Source organism: Somniosus microcephalus, chromosome 13, assembly GCF_052327205.1.
Source record: "Somniosus microcephalus isolate GS21.2 chromosome 13, FLI_Smic_1.0, whole genome shotgun sequence".
Lineage (NCBI taxonomy): Eukaryota > Metazoa > Chordata > Chondrichthyes > Squaliformes > Somniosidae > Somniosus > Somniosus microcephalus.
The window spans coordinates 63633895-63657652 of record NC_140999.1 but is presented as its reverse complement, the minus strand read 5'-3'; the positions used below and the strand labels follow the sequence as shown (position 1 = coordinate 63657652).

General features: G+C 50.5%; 1 protein-coding gene across 1 annotated transcript in view; it reads right to left on the bottom strand.

The window, feature by feature from the left end:
- Positions 1 to 23758, bottom strand: part of plppr3a (phospholipid phosphatase related 3a) — a 389194-nt gene that overhangs the window by 314374 nt on the left and 51062 nt on the right. Inside the window, exon 2 of the mRNA XM_086004973.1 lies at positions 16028 to 16159. Coding sequence (XP_085861099.1) covers positions 16028 to 16108 — 81 coding nt within the window. The 5' untranslated portion in view covers positions 16109 to 16159. The remainder of the gene's footprint in view (positions 1 to 16027; positions 16160 to 23758) is intronic.

The following is a 23758-nucleotide window of genomic DNA, read 5'->3' as shown; positions in this document are numbered from 1 at the left end:
ACCGACACACCACACACCGACACACCGCACACTGACACACCGCACACTGACACACCGCACACTGACACACCGCACACTGACACACGGCACACCGACACACCGCACACCGCACACCGACACACTGCACACTGACACACCGCACCCTGACACACCGCACACTGACACAGCGCACACTGACACACCGAACACACCGCACACTGACACACCGCACACTGACACACCGCACACTGACACACCGACACACCACACACTGACACACCGCACACTGACACACCGCACATTGACACACCGCACACTGACACACCGCACACTGACACACCGCAAACTGACACACCGCACACCGCATACTGACACACCGCACACTGACGCACCGCACACTGACACACTGCACAATGACACACTGTACACTGACACACAGCACACTGACACACCGACACACCACACACTGACACACCGCACACTGACACACCGCACACTGACACACCGCACACTGACACACCGCATACGGACACACCTCACACTGACACACCGCACACCGCACACTGACACACCGACACAACGCACACTGACACACTGCACACTGACACACTGCACACTGACACACCGCTCACTGACACAGCGCACATTGACACACCGCACACCGACTTACCGCTCACCGACGCACCGCACATCGACGCACCGCACACCGACGCACCGCACACCGACGCACCGCACACTGACGCACCGCACACCGACGCACCGCACACTGACACACCGCACACTGACACACCGCACACCGACACACCGCACACTGACACACCGACACACCACACACTGACACACCGTACACTGACACACCGCACACTGAAACACTGCACACTGACACACCGCACACCGACACACCGCACACCGACACACCGCACACCGACACACCGCACACCTACACACCGCACACTGACACACCGACACACCGCAGACTGACACACCACACACCGACACACCGCACACCGACACACCGCACACCGACACACCGCACACCGACACACCGCACACCGATGCACCACACACCGACACACCACACACCAACGCACCGCACACCGACGCACCGCACACCGACGCACCGCACACCGACGCACCGCACACCAACACACCGCACACTGACACAGCGACACACCACACACTGACACACCGCTCACTGACATACCGCACACTGACACACCACACACTGACACACCGCACACCGACACATCGCACACTGACACACTGCACACTGACACACCTGACACTGACACACCGCACATTGACACACCGCACACGGACGCACCGTATACTGACACACCGCACACTGACACACCGCACACTGACACACCGCACACTGACACACCGCACACCGACACACCGCACACTTACACACTGCACACTGACACACCGCACACCGACACACCGCACACTGACACACCGCACACCGAAAAACCCACACCGACACACCGCACACTGACACACCGACACACCGCACACCGACACACCGCACACCGACACACCGCACACCGACACACCGCACACTGACACACCGCACACGGACACACCGCACAAGGACACACCGCACACTGACACATCGCACACTGACACACTGCACACTGACACACCGCACACCGCACACCGACACACCGCACACCGACACACCGCACACCGACACACCGCACACTGACACACCGCACACTGACACACCGCACACTGACACACCACACACCGACACTCCGCACACTTACACACTGCACACTAACACACCGCACACTGACGCACCACACACCGACACACCGCACAATGACACACCGCACACCGACACACCGCACACTGAGACACCGCACACTGACACACCGCACACCGACACACCGCACACTGACACACTGACACACCGCACACTGACACACCGCACACTGACACACCGCACACTGACACACCGCACACTGACACACCGCACTCTGACACACCGCACACTGACACACCGCACACCGACACACCGCACACCGACACACCGCACACCGACACACCGACACATCGCACACTGACACACCGCACACTGACACACCGCACACGGACACACCGCACACTGACACACCTCACACTGACACACCGCACACCACACACTGACACACCGACACACCGCACACTGGCACACCGCACACTGACACACCGCACACTGACACACCGCACACTGACACAGCGCACACTGACACACCGCACACCGACACACCGCACACTGACACACCGCACACTGACACACCGCACACTGACACACCGCACACTGACACATCGCACACTGACACACCGCACACTGACACACCGCACACCGACACACCGCACACCGACACACCGCACACTGACACCCCGCACACTGACACACCTCACACTGACACACCGCACATTGACACACCGCACACCGACACACCGCACACTGACACACCGCACACCGACACATCGCACACTGACACACCGCACACTGACACAGCGCACACTCGCACACCGACACACCTCACACTGACACACCGCCCATTTGCACACCGCACACAGACGCACCGTACACTGACACACCGCACACTGACACACCGCACACTGACACACCGCACACCGATGCACACCGACACACCGCACACTTACACACTGACACACCGCACACTGACACACTGACACACCGCACACTGACACACCGACACACTGCACACTGACACACCGCACACTGACACACCGCACACTGAAACACCGCACACTGACACACCGCACACCGACACACCGCACACCGACACATAATCTGGATAAATGTGAGGTTATCCACTTTGGTGGCAAAAACAGGAAGGCAGATTATTATTTGAATGGCAATAGATTGGGAGAAGGGGAAGTGCAAAGAGACCTGGGTGTTCTTGTGCATCAGTCGCTGAATGTAAGCATGCAGGTGCAGCAGGCGGTTAAGAAGGCAAATGGTATGTTGGCCTTCGTAGCAAGAGGGTTCGAGTACAGGAACAAGGATGGCTTGCTACAGTTGTACAGGGCCTTGGTGAGACCGCACCTTGAGTATTGTGTGCAGTTTTGGTCACCTTACCTGAGGAAGGACGTTCTTGCCATGGAAGGAGTGCAGCGAAGATTCACCAGGCTGATACCTGGGATGGCAGGAATGACGTATGAGAGATTGTGTCGATTGGGCTTATACTCACTGGAGTTTAGAAGATTGAGAGGGGATCTCATCGAAACCTATAAAATTCTGTCAGGCCTGGACAGACTAGATGCAGGAAGGATGTTTCTGATGGCCGGGGAGTCCAGAACCAGGGGTCATAGTCTAAGGATAGCGGGGAAGCCATTTAGGACTGAAATGAGGAGGAATTTCTTCACCCAGAGAGTGGTGAACCTGTGGAATTCTCTGCCACAGAGGGCGGTGGAGGCCAGTTCATTAAATATATTCAAGAAAGAGTTGGATATATTTCTTAAGGCTAAAGGGATCAAAGGATATGGGGAGAAGGCAGGGACAGGGTACTGAATTTGGATGATCAGCCATTATCTCATTGAATGGCGGAGCAGGCTCGAAGGGCCGAATTGCCTACTCCTGCTCCTATCTTCTATGTTTCTATGTTTGTCATGCGGAAATGAGACACACAGAGTTTGTCAAATAAAGAATTGTCTGTATTCAAAATGTACATGCTTGGTCTTTGCAATCATTGTTGCCTTGACCGGCTTAGGGGTTGCGGGATGGTTTCATTCAGGTTGTTTGAATGGCAGAAGCCATTTCCTCAGAGGGGGCCTAGAAGCGAATTGTTATGAGCCTTTAACGGACGGCCCTTCCACTTTGTACTGCTGATGATCATCTGCCTCATCTTCCTCCTCCTCTTCCGCTGGTGCTTCAATGCCTGGTGGCATTGGCTGGGTCCTGAAGATTGCAAGGTTATACAGCATGCAGCACAGAACAACGAAGTGGGAGACTCACTCAGGTGAGTACTGAAGGACTCCTCCAGAATGGTCCAGACAGCGGAACCGTTGCTTGAGCACGCCAATTGTGTGCTCAACGATGTTCCTGGTAGCTTGATGGCTCTCGTTGTATCGTAGCTCAGCAGGAGTGCTGGACGAACGGAGCGGTGTCACCAGCCAGGTGCACAGAGGATATGCCTTATCCCTGAGAAGCCAACCTCCTGGGTGATGCAGTGCCTGGAAAAGGCCTGCCACAGAAGTCTGGCGCAGGAAGAAGGCATCATGGCAGCTGCCAGGAAAGTGGGCATTGACAGCAAGTATCAGCTGTCTGTGGTCACAGACTAACTGGGTGTTTAAGGAATGGAAGCCCTTTCAGTTGCGGAAATCCTCGGCATTCTCTTGCGGCGCCCGCAAAGCCACATGCGTGCAGTCAATGGCGCCCTGCACCATGGGGAAGCCCGCTATCATCGCAAAGCCCGTTGCGCGTTCTTGCTGCTTGTCCGGGGTCATGGGGAAATAGACGTATTCTCATCTCCTTTTAAAGAGGGCATTTGTTACCTGACGGATGCAGCAATGCACCACGAACTGGGAGATATTGGCGATGTCCCCAGTAGCTGATTGAAATGAGCCGGTGGCATAAAAGTTGAGAGCCACTGTTATCTTCACTGCTACCAATAGAGACATCCTGCTCCTCAGTTGAGGCTGCAGATCTGGCTGAAGCAGATGGCAGAGCTCAGTGACCACCTCTTGCTGAAGCGCAGCCTTCGCAAACACTGCTCCTCAAACATATTAATGTAGGATAACTGTTGGCGAAAAACCCTGGGAGTGTAAAGTCTCCTGTACAGAGGCCTGTTGGCCTCCTCTGTCTGGCCATGATTGCCACTCTCTCTGTGAGTCTGTGCCCTCCGAATGTGATGGAGAAATACGATGTTCCCATCCATTGCCGCCCCCATAGTATCTAGGCAATCAAAGTTATGAAGGTCAAAAAGCAAAGTACCTGCAAAGTTATGGTCAGAAGCCAAAACTACCTCAGAGAGCATTGGCTCAATGCAGAAATCTCTCTTTCTCTCTTTGTCTCTCTCAAAATCTCTCTCTCTCACTCAGAACGAGTGGTGCAAAAATGGCTACCACACAAAAGCCAGGAAGAGGCCCCCTTTAAATAGCATCCCCCCCAGCCCCACAGCGACTGGGAAGCATTCCAGTCAACCTGTCATTGGTTGCGCCAGGTAGAAAGGAGTGGGGGGCGCTACTCAATTTCCAGCCTGCGGCATCACAAGGGCATTGCACTCTCGAATGACGTCAAGATCTGCGAGCGCAGGAGATCGGGCGGTATTGTTTAGCGTGCCGCAAAATGTCCGGTCAATTTCAGGAGAGGCGCAGATAACGCCGCACCCGGGGCTAGTTGCTTTGCGCCCCACTTGGCGCCCTCTTAAGGTGCTAACGGGAGGCGCTACCAACTGAATTTTTCCCCCTATGTTCCCCGACATCTCTGGGAGGTTATTTGTGTCCTCTTTGTGAAGACAGAACCAAAGTATGTATTTAATTGATCTGCCGTTTCTTTGTTCCCCATTATAATTTCCCATGATTCAGACTGCAAGGGACCTACGCTTGACTTCACCAATCTTTTTCTCTTCACATATCTATAGAAGCTTTTACAGTCAGTTTTTATGTTCCCTGCAAGCTTACTCTCATACTCTATTTTCCCCCTCTTAATTAATCCCTTTGTCCTCCTTTGCTGAATCCTAAACTGCTCCCAATCCTCAGGTTTGCTGCTTTTTCTGGCCAATTTATATGTCCTCTCTTTGGATCTTATGCTATCCCTAATTTCCCTTGTTAGCCACAGTTGAGTCACCGTTTTTGTTTTATTTTTATGCCAAGCAGGGATGAACAAATTCTATAGTTCATCCCTGCGATCTTTAAATGTTTGCCATTGCCTATCCACCATCAACCCTTTGAGTAACGTTCCCCAATCCATCCTACCCAACTCGCACCTCATACCATTATAGTTTCCTTTATTTAAATTTAGGACCCTAGTCTCTGAGTCAAATACTTCACTCTCCATCTTAATGAAGAATTCTATCATATTATGATCACGCCACCCCAAGGGGCCTCGCACGACAAGATTGCTAATTAATCCTTTCTCATGATATAATACCCAGTCTAAGATGGCCTGATCTCTAGTTGGTTCCTCGACATATTGGTCCAGGAAACCATCCCATATACACTCCAGGAATTCCTCCTCCACAGTATTGTTAATAATTTGGTTAGCCCAATCTATATGTATATTAAAGTCACCCATGATAACTGCTGTGCCCTCATTGCAAGCATCTCTAATTTTCCATTTAATGCCATCCCCAACCTTAGCATTACTGTTTGGGGGTCTGTATACAACTCCCACTAAAGTTTTCTGCCCCTTGGTATTTCTCAGCTCTACCCATACAGATTCCACATCATCAGAGCTAATATCCTTCCTTACTATTGTGTTAGTCTCCTCTTTAACCAGCCATGCTACCCCACCTCCTTTTCCTTTTTGCCTGTCTTTCCTGAATATTGAATACCCCTGGATGTTGAGTTCCCAGCCTTGGTCACGCTGGAGCCATGCTTTCGTAATCCCAATCATATCATATCCGTTTACATTTATTTGCACAGCTAATTCATCCACCTTATTACAAATGCTCCTCACATTAAGACACAAAGCCTTCAGTCTTGTTTTTTAATACTCTTAGACCTTTTAGAATTATTATTTACTGTGGCCATGTTTGATTTAAACCCTTGATTTCTCTGACTGTCACTTTTGCTTTTCTCCTTCCTATCTTTTGCTTCTATCCTTGTTTCCCTTTCCTCTGTCTCCCTGCACAGGTTCCCAACCCCCTGCCATTTTAGTTTAAACCCTCCCCAACAGCACCAGCAAACACTCCCCCAAGGACATCAGTCCCGGTCCTGCCCAGGTGCAAACCGTCCAGTTTGTACTGGTCCCACCTCCCCCAGAACCGGTTCCAATGTCCCAGGAATTTGAATCCCTCCCCCTTGCACCATTCCTTTAGCCATGTATTCATCTGAAATACCCTTCTATTTCTACTCTGACTAGCACGTGGCACTGGTAGCAATCCTGAGATTACTACCTTTGAGGTCCTATTTTTTAATTTACCTCCTAACTCCCTATATTCAGCTTTTAGGACCTCATCCCGGTTTTTACCTATATCGTTGGTACCTATATGCACCATAACAACTGGCTGTTCACCCTTCCCCCCCCCAGAATGCCCTGCAGCCACTCCGAGACATCTTTGACCCTTGCCCCAGGGAGGCAACATACCATCCTGGAGTCTCGTTTGCGGCCGCAGAAACGCCTATCTATTCCCCTTACAATAGAATCCCCTATTACCATAGCTCTCCCATTCTTTTTCCTCACGTCCTGTGCAGCAGAACCACCCATGGTGCCATGAAGTTGGCTGCTGCTGCCTTCCCCCGATAAGCCACCTCCCTCAACAATATCATAAATACCTCATTGGCTGTAAAGTGCTTTGGTTGTGAAGGGTGCTATAGCGATTCAAATTCTTTCTTTCATTTTTACCGCACCATCATTTAGTTATCCGCCTGACTATTGCAGGATCCAGCCCTTGTGCAAGACTTTGCCTCATTGTATATCTTCTTTTGCTTTTTGCATTTCATCTCCTTTTCTTGGTAAATAAAAAAACAAACCATGCTTTGTTCTTTACATTTTACTTGTCTCTATTCCTGGGCTATACATTTAAGACACAATTTTGGGGGACTCTACATTCTCTGCAAAATTCCACAAATTATCAGGAGTGGAGTTTCCTGATTGTGATGGCGACTGGAGATTCCAGTGTAACATAGTGAGCCCTCAGTGTAACAGCAGCAGAATAATTCTAGGGCCTCTGCTGAATACTAAGAATTTCAGTCCAACTGACACGCAAACACAACGCAGGGGAAATTGGTCTTCGGTCGTGACACGAAACGGGCGATAACAAATCGGCAGCTCATTTTATACTATGCCCGATTTTAGGGCAGGGTGTAAAACAGGCTGTCGATTCACTATCGTCCATTTCACAGCACCACCGACAACCAATTTCACCCCCGATGGCCAGGAGAACTGCCATAAAACCCATAGAGGTTCTAGGCAGGCAGATCTAGGAACTAAGGGGTTGAGTTTCCATGGGGTTCTCTCAAATGGCCACCGTAACTGTGGCAGATGGAGTTCAATGTGAGGAAGTGAGAGGTCAACAATTTTGGAACAAAGGAAGATAAATCTAGGAGAAACTGGAACTGCAGAGGAGCCGAGAGATTTGGGACAAAAGGAAAATACTGCAGATGCTGGAAATCTGAAATAAAAACAGAAAATGCTGGAGAAACTCAGCAGGTCAGGTAGCATCTGTGAAGAGAGAAACAGAGTTAATGGGGTCGATTTTCAGTGTGCCGTGAGGCGGGCTTTTAGGCGTGGGGGGGCAAAAATCCCGAATTCAGTGATCTCGACACCATCCCGCCCAAAACCCGCCTCCACGTAAGTTTCAATGGAGGCGGGTGCCCGCCCCGCACGGGACCCGCCGACCCGAGGCGGGGCAGGATTAGTGCCAATTAACTGCCTGTTAACAGGTAGTTAACAGGCAGTTTTTAGCCTAATCCCTATTTTGAAGGGTGTTGTGTGGGATTCCCGACAGCTCCAAACCACGCCAAGTTAGAGCAGGCGGGCCGTCGGGTTGAAGGACTTGGAGGGGTCGAGATGTCGGTGTTCAGGTGAGTGATGGGTGAATGAGTGCAAAGGTAAGTGTGTTTGGTGTGTCTAAAGTGTGTAAAGACGTTTAAATTACCTGTATTTACCTTTACAGCCTTCCTTCCTCTAGGCTTCGGGAGTCCATCATTCAGCCGGCACAGAAAGCAGAATGGCCGCGATCTGTCAAAAGTGACAGCCTTCAGCTTTCAGTGCCGGCGAGATTTCTAACTGAGTCTGCATAGAAGGACTCAGGTTAGAAGTAAGACTGTCAGTGTTTGACAGCTTCAAACAGCTGTGAAACACTGATATTTCATCTGTCAAAACCTCTTGACAGATGAAATTGCAGTCTGTGATGTCACCTGTTGCCGGGTGGCCCTTAATTGGCCTGCTGAGCCCGCTGGGCAGGCTCAACAAGGTCAATCAAGGGAAAATCACGTGGATTGGCTGCATCTCAATGGAGGCGGGACTAAAACCCGAAAGTTGTAGTCCCGCCTCCTTCCCAACTTCTGAATGAAAATCCAGCCCAATGTTTCAGGTCGATGACCTTTCTGATGAAGGGTCATCGAGGTGAAACATTGATTTTGTTTCTCTCTACAGATGCTGCCTGGCCTGCCGAGTTTCTCCAGCATTGTCTGTTTTATTGATGAGAGATTTGGGAGTCCAAGTACACAAATCATTTCAAGCCAGTAGCCAGGGACAAAAATCAATCAAAGAGGCTCAAAGATGGTCGCCTTTATCGCAAATGGGAGGAAGTGATGCTTCGACTGTACAGGGCTTTGGTCAGATGCCACCTGGAGCACTGGATTCAGTTCTGGGCACTGTACTTCAGGAAGGATATGTTGGCCTTCGAGGAGGTGCAGCGCAGATTCACCAGAATGATACCGGGGCTTCAGTGAAAGAGCTGTGAAAATCCCGGAAAAAATGGTGTGACGTTTTTCTGGGCTTTCTGCGGCTCTTGCGCCAAGGTTACCACAGACGGTCTTATGCAAATGGTGCACTGTCAATGTCTTGCAGTGTTAGTGCCAAGTGACCAGCTCTCCGCATTCATTCTCAGAATGGGCTCATTTTTTAAGGATCCATGTTGGGGATTGGCCTCCTCCTTCTCTGCCAAGACTATTGCCAGTTAACTCCCATCCCGGCCTTTCATTCCGAATCTGTGCTAGCTTGTAAGGTTCAGTGGCAGACAGCTAACCTCCATTCTCAGTGTAGTATGTAGGGCTTAGCTTCAGTTGGCTGGGCCACTCTTTCATCCCGACTGCACTAGAGAGATCGGGAAGCTAAAGCCTGCGTATACTCTTAGACTGGTACATCTGCCTCTTTCATTGAATGATGGAGTTGGTTATTTTTGTCATTATTCACTGCCAGTGAGCCCGTCCTCATTTGCACTGAAGTAGTAGTTTTCGAACATCATTGCCTAGAACCAACTGATCACTCATTCATCATCAAATTGGGTGAATTGCTCTAATCCTTCCCCTTCTGTCTGAAGTGCCAGACATTTAACAAGTACTTGGATATGCACTTGAAGTGCCGTAACCGACAAGACTATGAACCAAGGGGGAGAAATTCAGTATCGGCCCATTTGGGGTGCAATTATCGGCTGGGTGAAAAGATTAGGGGGTTGGGGTGGTGGGGGTGGGATGGAGGGTGGTGTTGGGGGTGGGTGTGTGTGGGTTGGGTTGGGAGTGTGGGGGGAGTGTGAGGCGAGGTGGGGGGTGGGGGGGTGGGATGGGGGGTTGGGGAGGTGCGGGATGGGGGTGGGGGTGGGATGGCGGGGGGGTGGGGTGGGGTGGGGTGTTGGTGCGAGGGGGGTGCGGGGGTTGGCGGGGTGGGGTGGGGGTGGGATGGCGGGGGGTGGGGGGTGGGATGGCGGGGGTGGGGGAGGTGCGGGGTGGGGTGGGGTGTTGGTGTGAGGTGGGGTGGGGTGTTGGTGCGAGGGGGTGCGGGGGTTGGCGGGGTGAAAGCGAAGGTCTGAGCTCACATTTCGAGCGAGCAGGCTGATGATACGAGGAAGGGACATGACGTTTAGCACAGCTGTCCCAAATTGCTTAATCACAATACGGGATAAGATCGGCCACTACTTTGTAGTTTGGTTCACTACTTCCCCAGTTGTTTTCTTCAATTAAAGCTGAGCGCCGGTCAGATTAAACATTTCGAACTCTCCCAGTAACAGTTTCAATGCCCGTTGTCAAATCTGATTGTAGCTCAACTAGAATTGCGGGACCTTGTGGGTAAATTTTGGCCATATTGGCAGAATACAAGCTGATTGAACTTTTCATAAGTTATACTCATTAGTTGGCAATCTCTCTGCAGAATATGGTGAAAGGAGTGTTGTCTCATTGCTGTTTGTGGGATCTTGCTGTGCACAGATTGTCTGTTGCGTTTCCCTACATTACAACAGTGACTGCACTTCAAAAAAGCACTTCATTAGCTGTAAAGCGTTTTGGGATGTCCTGTGGGTATGAAAGGCGCTGTAGAAATGCTAGTCTCTTTTTCCATTACTCGTGTGCGAACTGGCCAGTAATCTGCCAACACCATCACTGTTCATAAATTCCTGTTTCAAAAAATCAACTGCAGCAAAATTGTGCTCAGACACCGTTTTAAAATCTACAAACAACTTATTTATTACCCCTCCTCCCCAAGTGCTCAATTAAGGTTCAATAGGTTTATTACCCATTTAAGTTTCTGGGTAACTCTGCAAGGTAGCAGCGTTCCTGCACGAGCCCCGATGTGGAGATGGATTATATTTCAGCTGTCTAGCTAACTGCTTCAATGGAGACAAACGTACAAAAACATCGGACAGGAAGAGCCCAGCTGGTCCATCCAGCCTGTCTCACACAGTCGTGATGCCTTGTGCATCGCGATACAGACACTCGCCACCCCAACCAGAGCCGTGTGATCTCCGGGGATAGGGGCAACACCAGATCAGAACCAGGCCTATTACAGGGGAAAAAAACTGGAACATTTCTCTCTGACCCCCTTAAGCGATCAGAACTAGCCAGGAGACCAAAATAACAACAGAATACGCTGGAAAAACTCAGCAGGCCAGGCAACATCTGTGGAGAGAGAAACAGAGTCAACGTTTCGAGTCGAAACCCTTCTGCAGAACTGAGAAAAAAAGGCAGTTTGGAGGCTGGGAAACGGGGGAGGGGATGAAAGTAGAGACATTAAGAGATATTCAAGGTGAGACGAGATAGTAATAGGACAGGTAAAGACACAAAGAATGGCTCTAGATGAAGTGTGAAATGCGCTGGCAGAGTGAGAGACAGCTGCCATGTGGGAGAGAGGGAAAAAAAAGGAAAAGGCACAAACCAAAAGTGTGGATAAAAAATATAAAAATATAATAGGGGCCGAGGTTATGATCTGAAATTGTTGAACTCGATATTGAGTCCGGAAGGCTGTAGAGTGCCTATTCGGAAGATGAGGTGCTGTTCCTTGAGTTTACGCTGAGCTTCCATGGAACAATGCAAGAGGCCGCAGACGGTGAGGTCTGAGTGGGAATGGAACGGTGAATTGAAATGAAAAGGCAACTGGAAGCTCAGGGTCACCCTTACGGACTGAACGGGGGTGTTCTGCAAAGCGGTCACCCATTCTGCGTTTGGTCCCCCCAATGTAGAGGAGACCACATCGTGAGCAGCGAATACAGTATACTAGATTGCAAGAAGTACAAGTAAATCGCTGTTTCACCTGGAAGGAGTGTTTGGGGCCCTGGACAGTGGGAAGGGGGGAGGTATATAGGCAGGCGTTGCATCTCCTGCGCTTGCACGGGAAGGTGCCGGGTGAAGGGGAAGGGATGTTGAGGGTGATAGAGGAGTGAACTAGGGTGTCTCGGAGGGAGCGGTTCCTACGGAATGCTGAAAGTGGAGGGAGGGGAAGATGTGTTTGGTGGTGGGATCACATTGGAGGTGGCAAAAATGGTGGAGGATGATCCGTTGAACGTGGAGGCTGGTGGAGTGAAAGGTGAGGACAAGGGGAACCCTATCGTGGTTCCGGGAGGGAGGGGCAGGGGTGAGGGCAGAAGTGCGGGAGATAGAACGGACCCGGTCGAGGGCCGTGTCAACCACGGTAGAGGAGAATCCTCGGTTGAGGAAAAAGGAAGATATGTCGGAAGCACTGGTGTGGAAGGTGGCATCGTCGGAGCAGATGCGGCGGAGACAGAGAAACTGGGAGAATGGAATAGAGTCCTTACAGGAGGCGGGGTGGGAGGAAGTGTAGTCCAGGTAGCTGTGGGAGTCAGTGGGCTTGTAGTGAATGTTGGTCAATAACCTATCCCCAGGGATGGAGACGGAGAAGTCGAGGAAGGGAAGGGAAGAGTCAGAGATGGACCATGTGAAGGTGAGGGAAGGATGGAAATTGGAGGCAAAGTGAATGAAATTGTCTAGTTCAAGGCGAGAGCAGGAAACGGTACCGATACAGTCATCAATGTACCAGAAAAAGAGGTGAGGGAGGGGACCCGAGTAGGACTGGAACCAGGAGTGTTCCACATATCCCACGAAAAGTCAGGCATAGTTAGGACCCATGCGGGTACCCATAGCAACACCTTTAATTTGGAGGAAATGAGTGGAGTCAAAGGAGAAGTTGTTCAATGTGAGAACAAGTTCAGCCAGGCGGAGGAGGGTGGTGGTGGATGGGGACTGGTTGGGCTTCTGTTCAAGGAAGAAGCGGAGCGCCCTCAGGCCATCCTGGTGGGGGATGGAAGTGTAGAGGGATTGTACGTCCATGGTGAAAAGGAGGCGGTTGGGGCCAGGAAACTGGAAACTGTTAAAGTGGCGGAGGGTATCAGAAGAGTCGCGGATGTAGGTGGGAAGAGACTGGACAAGGGGAGAAAAGATAGAGTCGAGATAGGAAGAGATAAGTTCCGTGGGGCAAGAACAGGCTGAAACGATGGGTCTACCAGGGCAGTCCTGTTTGTGGATCTTGGGAAAGAGGTAGAAGCGGGCTGTGCGGGGTTGGGGAACTATGAGGTTGGTGGCCACGGGGGGGAAGATCTCCAGAGGGGATGAGGTTAGTGACAGTCTTGGAATCAGTGGTTTGATGTTCGGTAGTGGGGTCATGGTCCAGGTGGAGGTAGGAGGAGGTGTCGGAGAGTTGGCGTTCAGCTTCCGCTAGGTAGAGGTCGGTTCGCCAAACAACAACAGCACCACCCTTGTCAGCAGGTTTAATGACAATGTCGGGGTTGGATCTGAGAGAATGGATTGCTGCAAGTTCAGAGGGAGGTAGGTTGGAGTGAGTGAGGGGAGCAGAGAAATGGAGACAGCCGATGTCGCGGCGGCAGTTAGCAATGAAAAGATCTAGAGGGGGTAAGAGGCCAGAGGGAGAGATCCAGGTAGAACGAGAATTCTGAAAGCGGGAGAAAGGGTCCGCTGTGTGAGGGGAAGACTCCTGGCCAAAGAAGTGGGCATGGAGACGAAGGCGGCGGAAAAAGAGCTCAGCATCGTGCCGAGCTCGAAATTCATTGAGGTGGGGGCGTAAGGGGATGAAGCTCAGGCCTTTGCTGAGGGCTGATCGTTCGGGGTCAGAGAGGGGAAGGTCAGAGGGGATAGTGAAAACGCGGCAGGGGGTGAGATTGGGAGAAAGGGGGTCAGAGGAAAGTGAAGGGGAAGAAGGTTCCGGAGGGGCGTTGGTGTTCAAGAGTTGATGAAGCTTGCGATCCTTGACATCGGAAAGGAAGAAAAAAAGTTTTTTGTTGAAGCGTCGGATGAGTTGAAGGATGAAATGGAACTGTGGACCCGGACAGCTTTGAGATAGAGTGCATCGGTGCTGCTGAAGAGAAACGTTGACTCTGTTTCTCTCTCCACGGATGTTGCCTGGCCTGCTGAGTTTTTCCAGCGTTTTCTGTTGTTATTTTGGATTTACAGCATCCGCAGTATTTTGCTATCGTAGTCAGAAGACCACGTTGTCTTTTGGTATCTGCCATCTGGGATTGTGTGCAGTGAAAAGAGACCACTTTTTAAAAATTCAAATGGGCGACATTTATTGCCCATTCCCAGGTGCCCTGAGCTCCATACAGCTGAATGGTTTGATAGGCCACTTCGGAGGGCAGCTAAGAGTTAATATTGCTATAGTCTGGGTCTTCTGCTGTTTCAGCAGTCTGATGAGATACTTTATTATCTGAAGCCTGTCTATGGGCTGTAGTGTATGCATTATCAGCTGTACTCTAAGTACCTACAACAGAACTGACCATCTTGGTATTGATGTGACGGAGAGCCTGCTATTTTTTCAGTCTTGCTACTTACTGTATTGACACCCACTACCTTATGAGTAGTCTGGGTATCTCCTGTGGTTCTATATTACAGTAGCCCGACTGTATTAGAACAGTTATATTCTGAGGAGTCTTGCTATCCATTGTGTCAGCCATGGTTCGGTGAGTCGCACGCTCTCCCGAGTCAGAAAGTCGTGTGGTGAAGTCCCACTCCAGAGACTTGAGCACATTCTCCAGGCTGACGCTCCAGTGCAGTACTGAGGGAGCACGGCACTGTCGGAGGTGCCGCCTTTCAGATGGGACATTAACGTAAGAACATAAAACATAGGAGCAGGAGGAGGTCATTTGGCCCCTTGAGCCTGCTCCACCATTCAATAAGATCATGGTTGATCATCGACCTCAACTCCACTTCCCTGCCGCTCCCCATAACCCTTCACTCCCTTACCTTTCAAATATCTGTCTATCTCCACCTTAAATATATTCAATGACCCAGCCTCCACAGTTCTCTAGGGAAGAGAATTCCAAAGATTCACGACCCTCTGAGAGAAGAAATTCCTCCTCATTTCCAATTTAAAAGGGTGCCCCCTTATTCTGAAATTAAACCACGGCCCCCTCAGTGGATGTAAAAGATTCCCTGGCACTATTTCGAAGAAGAGCAGGGGAGTTCTCCCCGGTGTCCTGGCCAATATTTATCCCTCAATCAACATCACTAAAACAGATTATCTGGTCATTATCACATTGCTGTTTGTGGGAGCTTGCTGTGCGCAAATTTGCTGCCACATTTCCCACATTACAACAGTGACTGCACTTCAAAAGCACTTCATTGGTTGTAAAGCGCTCTGGGACATCCTGAGGTTATGAAAGGCGCTGTATCAAAGCTATATTTCTTTTGAATGTCCATTGCATAGTAAGCAGTCTAGGCTCTGAGTGCAGAGAGAACATCATCAGTCTGAGTACATACTTTGTGGATAGTCTTAAAAGAAACGGCAGTCTGGGGAGCTGGTGTAAGAAGCAATAGCTTGTGTTGGAGCGAAATGATTGCAAAGCGCAGAGGGCAATGAAGGGGAAGTTGTACACTGAGTGAGCAGCATGCTGTCAGAATCTCACTGTTCTTTCCCGTACCGTTTAGCTACAGGTTGTGTCGCTGAACCTGCCACACGACTCACCTCTACAAAGTAGAAGCAGGGAAGCAGGGTCATGCTGTCCTTCGAGAGCTTCCTCTTCTGCCGTTCTTTCGTCGAGATCATTCTGACACCTTCTGTGGCTGCCACAGGACCAGAGACGAGTCACATATCCTGCTATAGAGAAAGAAGAGTTGCTTTAATTTCAATCTGATTCCAATCCACTGATAATATAGCCAGGTTGGCTATATGATGCAGTGTGTAATCTGAATGTATATATCATGAATGTATACTCGAATCATTATAGCATGCTGATTAACTCTTACCCCAGGTAAATAATGGATAGCAGGAAGGAGTTAAAAAACATATGTTCAGCAAGTATGACAGGAGACATCAGAAACCAAGAGAATGATAGAAACACAGAAAGTTGCAGTACAGAAACAGGCCATTTACCCCAGTATAGAACCTGGGGGCTGGGAATTGGGTACCTTAGTGCCTCCCGTTAGTGCCTCCGGGGGGCGCTAACGGGGCGCGAACCACTTACCGCCCGGGTGCGGCGATGCTGGCGCTGCCGGCGAAATTCACCTGGCGGCCTGTGGACGGAGAGCATGACATCATTCGGCCAGGCATCACCCCGGTCGTGCCCCCCTGGACTGGACATTCATTCTATCTCCCTCTGCCTCAGCGTCTGCCATTAGCAACAACAGGTAGAGGAGGCAGTTTGTAGTCGGCTGCGAGCTGCAGGAGCGCTAGTTAAAGGCAGGAACTTCCGGGTTTTTTTTAGTTGCCAAACAATGCTGCCTTGTCAGTTTGACAGAAGCAGACGGGCATTTTAACCCATTTGAGCTTTCCCTACTTGAACGGGTTTTGCTCCTGAGAAAAATGTATCACTTTCATTTGGGTTACAGTTGATCGTGCAACATTTCCAACACTTAATGGGGGCTGTACTGGCACTGGACCTCACCCTGCAGCATCACTGTCAGAGGCAGCGGAGGCGGAGAGAGAGAGTGGAAAACGTGGCCAGAGGGAGGAGGGCCAACAGGGCTCTGCACAGGAGACCTTCCCCTGCCAGGAGCAGTTCTCCTACATTCATCTCAGGGGAGCAGTGTCTGAGAAGGCTCCGTTCCAGCAAGGAGCTGGTCACAGAGCTCTGCCACCTCCTGCAGCCAGACCTCGCCCCAGATCAGGACCGGACATCTCTCTAAGTGGCAGTGAAGGTCACAGTCACTCTCAATTTCTATGCCAGTGGCTCCTTCCAAGCTTCAACAGGGGATATTGCAAACATTATATTGCAAACAAGGGACATTTTGCAGTTCACCGTCCATTGCTGCATCCGGGAGGTGGCAGACGCTCTGTACAGGAGGAGAAGGGAGCACATCTCATTCCCCATGATCAGAGACAAACAGCATGAACACTCATGTGGTTTCGCTAGGATAGCAGGCTTCCCCGTGGTTCAGGACGCCATTGACTGCACCCACATGGCATTGCGGGCACCTCATCACAATGCAGAGGTGTTCCATAACTGTTGGATTCATGGTTCAGTGGATATGCTATTATTAAATAATCACACGGATGCTGTACATTAACAAATAACAGGTCTTTACTGGAGGAGGGTAGTCTCTAGACTGGGGGTACAGAGGCATGCGCAAAGCTATTATACCAGTGTGGTCACTGCCGGTACTATAGTATACAGGAGCTGTAAAAGTAGTTCTGACTTAAAGGCACATACACTACAATTCCTCCCCTTTTAGATTAGTAATACCCCTAATATTCAAATAACAATTAACATTTCAACATGTACATTAAACAACAAAAGTCCATTTATAGATTCAGTCTTTGGGGCAGCTTCCTGACCCTTTCGGGATAGCGCCTTTCCAGAGGTTCTTGTTCTTGGTGCAGAGGCGATTCTGACCCCTTTTCATCGGGTAGTTCATCGGGTTCCACTGCTACTGGGTCTGAAGTAGATGCTACCGGTATGTCGGGTTCATCCCCAGGTACTCGAGACATGGGGTTGATGCGTTCCTGTGACGCTAAGATCTGATCGACGTGGCGTCTCACAATGTTCTCCCCGACATCCACTGTGTACATTAATGGCCCCTGCCTTGTACATATCATTCCGGGTTGCCACTTCTCTGTTCGATAGTCACGGGCCAAGACTGGTTGCCCTACATTGAAGCTCCTTGTCGGCTTCTCATTGATGTGCTGGAATTGTTTGTCCTCAACATTTCTTCGCACATTTGGTCTGAGCAAGTCCAGACGAGATCTCAACCTTCGGTTATAGAACATCATGGCCGGGGTCTGGTTGGTAACTGCCTGTGTCGCGTTTCGGTCGGCTAATAAGAAATTGTCCATCTTATGCTGTAGTGGAATTTCATCGTCACACATGGCCTTTATCGCCTTCTTAAAGGTTTGTACGAACCTCTCAGCCAATCCATTTGTGGCTGGATGATATGGGGCGGATGTGTAATGCCTTACCTCATTCCTTTTCATGAATTTTTGGAACTCGTCGGACACAAACTGTGGTCCATTATCAGAGCAAATCTGCTCTGGCAAACCGTTTCTGGCAAATATGGTCCGTAGGACTGCAATCGTTTTCTCTGTAGTGGTTGAAGACATTTTTATCACCTCAGGCCACTTTGAATGAGCATCCACTGCTATTAAAAACATTGAGTCCATGAATGGACCAGCAAAATCAATATGCACCCGTTGCCATGGAGAGGAGGGCCACTCCCATGGGTGTAGAGGGGCATGTGGTGGTGCATTTTGGACCTTCTGGCATCCTAAGCAGCTCTTAGTTAGGTCTTCGATTTGTTGATCGATTCCCGGCCACCACACATAAGCCCTAGCAAGGCTTTTTATTTTCACTCCCCCCAGATGAGCTTCATGTAGCTCATTTAGCACTCTCTCCCTTAACTTGGGTGGAATCACCACTCTGGATCCACACATCACTGTCCCCTGGCATACTGACAGCTGTTCTCTTCTGGATGAGAATGCTGGCAACAGTGAGTCGCCATGTGTTGGCCATCCCCTCACCGTCAATTCATATATCCGTGACAGCGTCGGATCATTGCGGGTCTCCTTCTCTATATCCGCGTTTGTTACTGGCAATCGTTCAATTATTGACGAATAAAATATCTCGATAGGGTCCACTGCTGGCGCTTCCTCCACAGTAGGCAGTGGCAGGCACGATAGCCCATCAGCGTTCCCATGCTGTTTCGTGCCTTTATATTCTATTTCATATTGATTTGCCCCTAGAAACAGGTACCATCTTTGTAACCGCTGTGCAGTCATCACTGGAACGCCCTTCTTAGGATTAAAGATGGAGACAAGTGGTTGGTGGTCAGTCAGCAAAGTGAACTTCTGCCCGTGCAGATAGTGGTTGAATTTTTTTACTCCCCATACTAGGCTGAGGGTCGCCCTGTCAATCTGGGTGTAGTTGCGCTCGGCTAAGATTAGTGACCGAGATGCAAAGGCTACTGGCCTCTCCAACCCGTCTGGGAATTTGTGCGACAGCACCGCTCCAATACCGTAGGGTGATGAATCACATGCCAAACGAATTGGTAGTGCTGGGTTGAAATGGGCCAACACCTCTTTTGATGTGATCAATTCTTTACACTTCTGGAAAGCTCATCTACGTTCATCATCCCACTTCCATGGTACCCCTGTTTGCAGTAGGGTGTTCAGCGGGTGTAATACCGTAGACAAATTTGGTAAGAACTTGTGGTAGTAGTTTACCAGCCCGAGGAATGACCTCAGTTGTGACACATTTTCCGGTGCTGGAGCCTTGACTACTGCCTCAATCTTGTCAGGGGACATATGTAACCCCTCTTCATCGATGACGTGGCCACAATACGAGATCTGTTTCTGGAAAAACTTGCATTTGTGGCGATTAGCTCGTAGCCCATACTCCTTTAATCTGGTGAGCACCTTCTCCAAGTTGGCGAGGTGATCACCGTCATTTTCGCCCGTGACCAAGATGTTGTCCAAATAACACTGGGTCCCTGGAATCCCTTGCAGGACCTGATCCATCGCCCTTTGCCAGATAGCCGGAGCCGAGGCTACTCCAAACACCAGCCGGTTGTATTGATAGAGACCTTTATGAGTGTTGATCGTAAGGTAATGTTTCGAAGCTTCTTCTACCTCCATTTGCAAGTACGCCTGGGCTAGAACAATTTTGGTGAAGTGTTTACCTCCAGATAGCGAGGCAAAAATATCCTCAATTCGTGGAAGCGGATATTGCACCGTGTGAAGGATTGGGTTCACTGTCACCTTAAAATCCCCACAGATGCAGACCTTCTTTGGTTCCCCAGGCGTATTACTCAACAACCTCTTCATTACAGGAACGATGGGTGTAGCCCACTCGCTCCAGTCCACTTTGGACAGTACTCCTGAACGTTCCAACCCTTCCAGCTCTGCTTCAACAGCTGGTCTGATCGCATAAGGCACTGGTCTGGCCTTCAGAAACTTTGGGCTTGCATTTTCCTCTATTTTAATCGTTGCTGTTATTCCTTTTAGTGTTCCTAGTCCCTCCTGGAACACTTCTTTTGTGTCAGTTAGCATTTTTGACAGTCGTCCAGGTGTGACGTCGTCATCCTTTTTGGCCTCAACCTTCAGTGCCTGTATGGAATGCCAATCTAATTGTATCTTCTGGATCCATTCACGTCCTAGCAGTGGTGGTCCTCCATTTGGCAGTACATATATATCCATTTTAGGTATTTCCTGGCCTTTATATGTCACTTTCACCCTTATTTTTCCTTTGGGGTAGACTTTTTGCCCCGTATACGTCTTCAAGACAATCTCTGTAGCTTTCAAGGGTATGTGTGAAAATAGCCGCTTGTCTAGAACCCGGCTGTTTCTTACCCTCTCTCTCTCCGGTTTGTTTTATTTTTCTCGACGCCGCTCGATGTTCAACCCCCGGCTGTGCCCTGCGCTCTTCACCCTCTGTCTTACCCCGTCGACGCTGCTCGGCTTTCTCTCCGCCGTCGGTCGGCTCCAGACGCCGCTGCTCGAGAAGGGTCTGCGCTGGACCTGTCGTCGGTCTCTTACTGCTCGTTGTGGCTGGGGAACAAAGCCCGGCTCTCCACAGTCTCCCCTGCGAAGTTGGATCTCTGCCTGACTGCTGGGCGGTTGCTCGTGGTCGACGCCCGTGTTCCTGGCCTCGACTATTTTTTTTTTTTATGTTGCAGGTAGATTCGAATCGACACTCGTCGCCACTGTTGGATCCGTGGTTCAGTGGATATGCTATTATTAAATAATCACACGGATGCTGTACATTAACAAATAACGTCTTTACTGGAGGAGGGTAGTCTCTAGACTGGGGGTACAGAGGCATGCGCAAAGCTTATATACCGGTGTGGTCACTGCCGGTACTACAGTATACAGGAGCTGTAAAAGTAGTTCTGACTTAAAGGCACATACACTACAGTGACCACAAAGGCTACCACTCTCTGAACGTTCAGCGCAGCCTCACCGTCAATGCCCGCTATACTGGCAGCATTCTCGATGCATTCATCCTGCGACAGACCGGTGTCGCAGACCTGTTCCACCCACCACATGAAGCTCGCGGCTGGCTCCTCGAGGACAAGGGTTATCCACTCGCCACATGGTTGATGACACCGCTCCGCAACCCCAACACTCTTGCTCAGCACGCATACAATGAGAGCCATAGCATCACCAGGAACCTGAGCGAACAGACTATCGCCGTGCTAAAGCAAAGTTTCCGCTGCCTTGACTGCTCTGGAGGAGCCCTGCAGTGCTCCCCTGATCGAGTCTCCCTTTTCATCACTGTGTGCTGCAAGCTGCACAACCTGGCCATTCTGAGGGCCCAGCCATTGCCACCAGGGATTGCAGGTCCACCTCAGGAGGAGGAAGAGGGAGAGGAGGAGGAGGAGGATGAAGAGGAGGAGGAGCAGCACCAGCGTAGGAGGCAGCCACTCAATTTTGCTTCTGCAAGGGCCGTTCGTGAGCGCCTCATTACACAGCGCTTCCAATAAATGAGAGAGCACATGGCCATTGCGCAGAACAACCACGTCATTACAGCCAGCTCGTACCCCCTATCACTGGGCAAAGGTCAAATGAGAAACATCACAAAATGTGCTACACCGAATTAACTATTTATTATTGCGCACAACTCTCTCTTATGAAATACAACCAATAATAAACAAACACAACAATTTATCAACAAACACAACTCTTTCTTAGCAAGCTGAACTATTTGTTACCAAACTCAACAATATATTTACAAACACATCAAATTATTTACGCACACTCCCCCCATTTGCTAATAACGTATGATATACTTGCCCTTCTTCAATGATCTCCCTCCCCTTCGCACTTCCTCCCTTCCAACTCTACTGCTCCTCTGTAATGTGGCCCCTGGCTGCAGCAAGGCTGGTGGAAGGCTGCTGAATCTCGGATCCAGAGACTGCAGATGGCCTTGAAGGATGCCCTTGACCAGCTCTGGGCCTGGAGGGCCCGATTGCAGACTGCACCAACTCTGCATGGGTGGCAGCAGTCTGGGCTGGCTGGGTTACAGGCTGCGGCAAGTGCAATGGCGGAGTGGCAGTGGTGGCAGCAGGAATGCTGTCATCCTGAGAGAGGGCAGCATCTTCCTGCTCGACCAACACACTGCCACCCCCCGGGGCAGAACCTCAGCATCCGGAGCAATCTGCTCGAGCACAGATTGCTGGCCTGCTGCGGCACCATGAGATCCCCAGTGGACTGTGGACAACCCAGCTATGATGGCAGCAGTCAGTGCTTGTGTGGCATCAATCTGAGACTGCATCAGAGCATTCTGAGATTGGATGGCACCAACCAATGACTCGATTCCATTAGTAAGCCGTTGCATTGCCTCGGCCTGTGCTGCAATAGATGCTGCCACCTCACCCATTACACACGGTATGGGCTCTGGGTCCCCACGGTCTATCTGCAACTCAACCATCCTCTGCAATGAGGCAAGGATGAGTTTGAGGGTTTGCACACAGATGACAGGTGTGCTGGCGGCGGACTCCTCCACGCTCCTAGCCAGTGCATCCATGTTCTCGGGCACCCTTGCCATTGCACCCATGAGCTCAGTATGCATGCTCATCGCCCGTGTGGTCAACACCTCCACATCGAGGTCCTCATCCGAGTCCTGTGCAGCAGAACTCGTGCACGCACTCACCCTCCGGGGAGATGGCCCCCGAGCTTCCCTTTCCCTGTGGCATTGCTGCAGCCTGCTGGGTCCCGGAACTTCACCCACATCAGAGCCATTTCCTCTGCTCCCCTCCAGTGACCGCATGGCCCCATTATCAGACCTCTCGCCCTCGGGAGACACAGGCAGTGAGGCTCTGGCTTGTTCTTCCTCCTCCTCTCCTGCATCGCTGCCACTGGGAGACTGAAGGACAGGCTGGTCAGATGGTGGCTGATTATCTGAAAGCATTAAGGCACAAGAGTGGGGTTAATGTTATTGTGTATGTAATATGTATATTACTTTAAACCTATGGCCAGGGCAGCACTACTTTGAAGGGCGTAGTGATACCGTAGTACCACTCCTGGCCATAGGGGTATAAATAGTACTGTGGGTACTGATCTCCCCTCAGTTCCCGCCTGTTGGTATGAAGTAAAGACCTAAGTTGAACCTTCCAAGCTGTCTCCTCATTATTGTATTAAGTATAGTCACATACTTTACACTGGCGACGAGTTACATTCGAACTCACCAGTACACGGTGCAACAAGGATCGGTAGCAGTACGGAGAGAGGAGAGAAGCTTCTTACCAGCCAGCCTGCGGAGTCCAG